The sequence below is a fragment of the Rhododendron vialii genome, chromosome 4a (genome assembly GCF_030253575.1).
Source record: "Rhododendron vialii isolate Sample 1 chromosome 4a, ASM3025357v1".
In the NCBI taxonomy this organism is placed as follows: Eukaryota; Viridiplantae; Streptophyta; class Magnoliopsida; order Ericales; family Ericaceae; genus Rhododendron; species Rhododendron vialii.
In genome coordinates, this window is record NC_080560.1 from 3,383,454 (window position 1) to 3,386,767 (window position 3,314).

The following is a 3,314-nucleotide window of genomic DNA, read 5'->3' on the forward strand; positions in this document are numbered from 1 at the left end:
TTGAAAATGTATATTCCAGTTTAATATCTACTATCGAGACATCCTTTTCGGTGTTTTTACGCGGAATCATCACATATTTTGCTCGGTACTGAGATTTGTTAGCATCTTAGAAGGGTCTGATCATGCTGTTGGGGGATGCTGTAGTGCATGAGGGCACTGCAGAATCTCCCATCCAACCAATGTTAATCAGCTTGTAAGAGCTGCAGAAATTGCTCGGTACTATTCCAATGCCTGCTGCTATCTCTCCCACAAACCCTCTGAAGCCTGATCAATGGCTTCTCCAAACCCTCAGATATAGTTTTCAAATGGAGTGAATTTTTTCAAAAGGTGAGAGGGCCTCTCTAACTATCTCAAGTGTAATTACTTAACAATTCTGTAGTTTGTCGCCTACATATGTCCAGATTATCTATAATACATTCCCAACTTGCATATTTTGAATGTGAATCTTTATCTAGGTCTTTGTGAGCCATTACTTTCTCCCCCGACTTAAGTAGCAGACATACATAACCACTTGCCTAAGGAATCTTGTACCAAATGTTATGATAATGACCGCAAACCAAACAGCAAGAAGTCAAAATGCTGTTAAAAGAACATCAAGATGTCATTTTTCCCTATCAACTAGCATGGTTATAGTTGACCTTCCATTCATTATCAGGTTAGATGACCTCACTCTACCGTTTGAAGTTGCATTGTAAATTCAAGTGGTGTATGATCCCCTTAATTTGTATAGTGGGATTTTTTGGTCCCCCATATAAGTTGTAGTTTTGGAAAGTATGTCAACAACAAGAGGGGATAGAGTACCACATTATTGTTAGGAAAGGAGAACAAATCACAAGGATTCTTCCTCAAGCTATTGAGGTTGTTGTTGTTGTTGACTTGTTGTCTGGGGAGGGGAGAGATGGCTGAAATAGCTGTTTCAGCAGCGAAGGTTTTGGTTGAGACGGTTTTACATGCACTCAGCCAAATGCAGAAAACCGTTCATGATGAGGTGAAAGGTCTCGGTTTCTGCCTGCACAGATTGGTCGCCTACTTAGCAGACATGGAAGGAAACGAAGGCAGTGAGCAACTCAGAGAACGTGTGAAAGAACTTCGAGATGTGGCATTTCATATCGAGGATGTTCTTGAGGAGTTCATGTTTTTATGTACCCCATAGATTCCACAGGCATACAATTTCCTACCAATATGATGAACTTGCTTATGCTGCCAAGCTCTGGAATCTGTTCAGTTCAGTCCACGAGTTGTTGTCCAAGATAACAGGTGTTAAGGGGATGATCGATAAAATCATAGCCTTAGATAAACTTGGTTTCACAAGTAGTAGAACTAGAATGGAAAAGGCTCAACCTCTGGCCTGAAACCGGATCATCAACTGGCACCCAATATTCCGGGTGATGAGGAAACAGTGGGCTTTGAAGAGTGTGAAGAAGCTATTATCCTTCAACTGACAGACCAAGAATTGAGGGATGTGACGATCTCTGTGGTGGGTCCTGGCGGCTCTGGTAAAACCACAATTGTCAATAAGGTTTACGAGAACAAAAGAATCTGGAGCCAGTTTGATTGTCGTGCTTGGGTTCAGGTGTCCCAATCATTCAATATTGAGGAGCTCTTCTGCAGCATGTTGAAGCAATTTTGTGAATCGAGAGAGGAACCAATTCCCTCAGGAGGAATCAATACACAGGCTAAACTGCGGCACTATCTGCAGCAAAAAAGGTATGTTGTTGTTCTAGATGATATTTGGAGGAAAGAACACTGGGAATGGATTCACACAGTTCTTCCCCATGGTTCCAGTTGCAGTAGAATAATTGTCGCTACTAGAAACTTGGGTGTAGCCTCTTTTTGTGCAGGGTCGGCCCATTTTATCCATAACTTAACTGGCCTATCATGGCCAGTGGCCTGGGACCTATTTTGTAAAAAGGCTTTCCAAACTGCAAATGGACAATGTCCTCCAGAGTTAGAGGACTTGTCTCAAAAAAATTGTAAAAAGATGTGAGGGGTTGTGGCAGTAGGTAGACTGTTGTCAAAGAGACAAAATTCCCATCAGAGGGAGGAAAGTGCATGAAAGCCTTGGATTCGAGATTGGAACCCATTCTGATCTTTCAATCATAAGTAAAATATTGCTCCCCAGTTACACGGATCTACCAACCTATCTTAAAAGTTGTTTCTTGTACTTTTGCATTTTTCCTGAGGATTACTCAATTGATTGTGGGACGCTAGTACGCTTGTGGATAGCTGAAGGATTTGTGTCAAGAAAAGGAGGCAAAACACTGGAAGAGGTTGTGGAGTATTACCTCAATGAACTAATTGAAAGGAATTTGGTTCATGCTAGGAGATTAGATTTTGTTGGACAAGCAAGATATTGTCGAGTTCTAAACCTTGTGCATGAGTTTATCAATCGGAAGTCTGAGGAGGTGAATTTTTTTTCGCAAATCAGAGAACTAGATGCAAGTTCAAACAAGAATGTCCAGCGTATTTCTATAGATAATGGTTGCATCAATTTGGCACAGATTAGAGGTTTGAATTATGTTCGTTCTGCTTTCTTATTCAAGAAAAGCAATCTTTCCACTTCAGCGATTGAACACGTACTTTGTGCCTTCAAATTAATGAGGGTTTTAGATTTGCGTGATGCACCTCTAGATAAGTTTCCAGAAGTTATTCTTCTTCTCTACCTTCTAAGATACCCATGCCTGAGGAATACTAAGATAAAGGAGATTCCAAATTCTATAAAGAAGCTCTCGCATCTCGAAACTTTAGACCTCAAGCAAACTAAAGTGACTATCTTGCCAGAGGGTATCTTACAACTTCATAATCTTCGTCATCTTCTGATTTATTGGTATAACATCAAGAATTATGTGACATGGCATTCCGTGGTTAGAGTAAAGATAGCAAGAGGAATCAGTGCTTTAACTAACTTACAGAAGCTGTCACTTATCAAATCAGACAAGCACCACGAAATTGTAAAAGAGTTAAAAGCTTTAACCCAACTGAGGAAGCTGGGGTTGGTAGATCTCAAAAGAGAAGGCGGAAAGTATTTGTGCGCATCCGTTGAAAAGATGGCACTTGGCAGACCTTTCAACACTTGATATTAGGTCAACCAACAAAGATGAGTCTCTGGATTTAGATGATACGCGAAGTCCTCCTCTCCATCTCCGACACCTTTATCTGAAAGGACACCTACTGCAGTTCCCTAGGTGGATTTCAAAACTTGATAATCTGTTCCGAATTGGTCTGAAGTGGTCAAGATTACAGAACAGCCCACTGAACGCCCTTCAGGAGTTGCCAATCTGTTGGAGCTTGAAATGGTCGATATGCTTTCACTG

The 3,314-nt window shown here is 41.0% G+C and overlaps 1 protein-coding gene across 1 annotated transcript; it reads left to right on the forward strand.

Annotated features, from left to right (window-relative positions):
- The first annotated feature begins 898 nt into the window (after positions 1 to 898).
- Positions 899 to 3,077, forward strand: LOC131322661 (disease resistance protein RPM1-like). Its single transcript, XM_058354067.1, has 3 exons — positions 899 to 1,142; positions 1,335 to 1,707; positions 2,123 to 3,077. Exons 1-3 carry the CDS (start codon positions 899 to 901, stop codon positions 3,075 to 3,077), a joined length of 1,572 nt encoding a protein of 523 aa, XP_058210050.1.
- Positions 3,078 to 3,314: the final 237 nt, after the last annotated feature.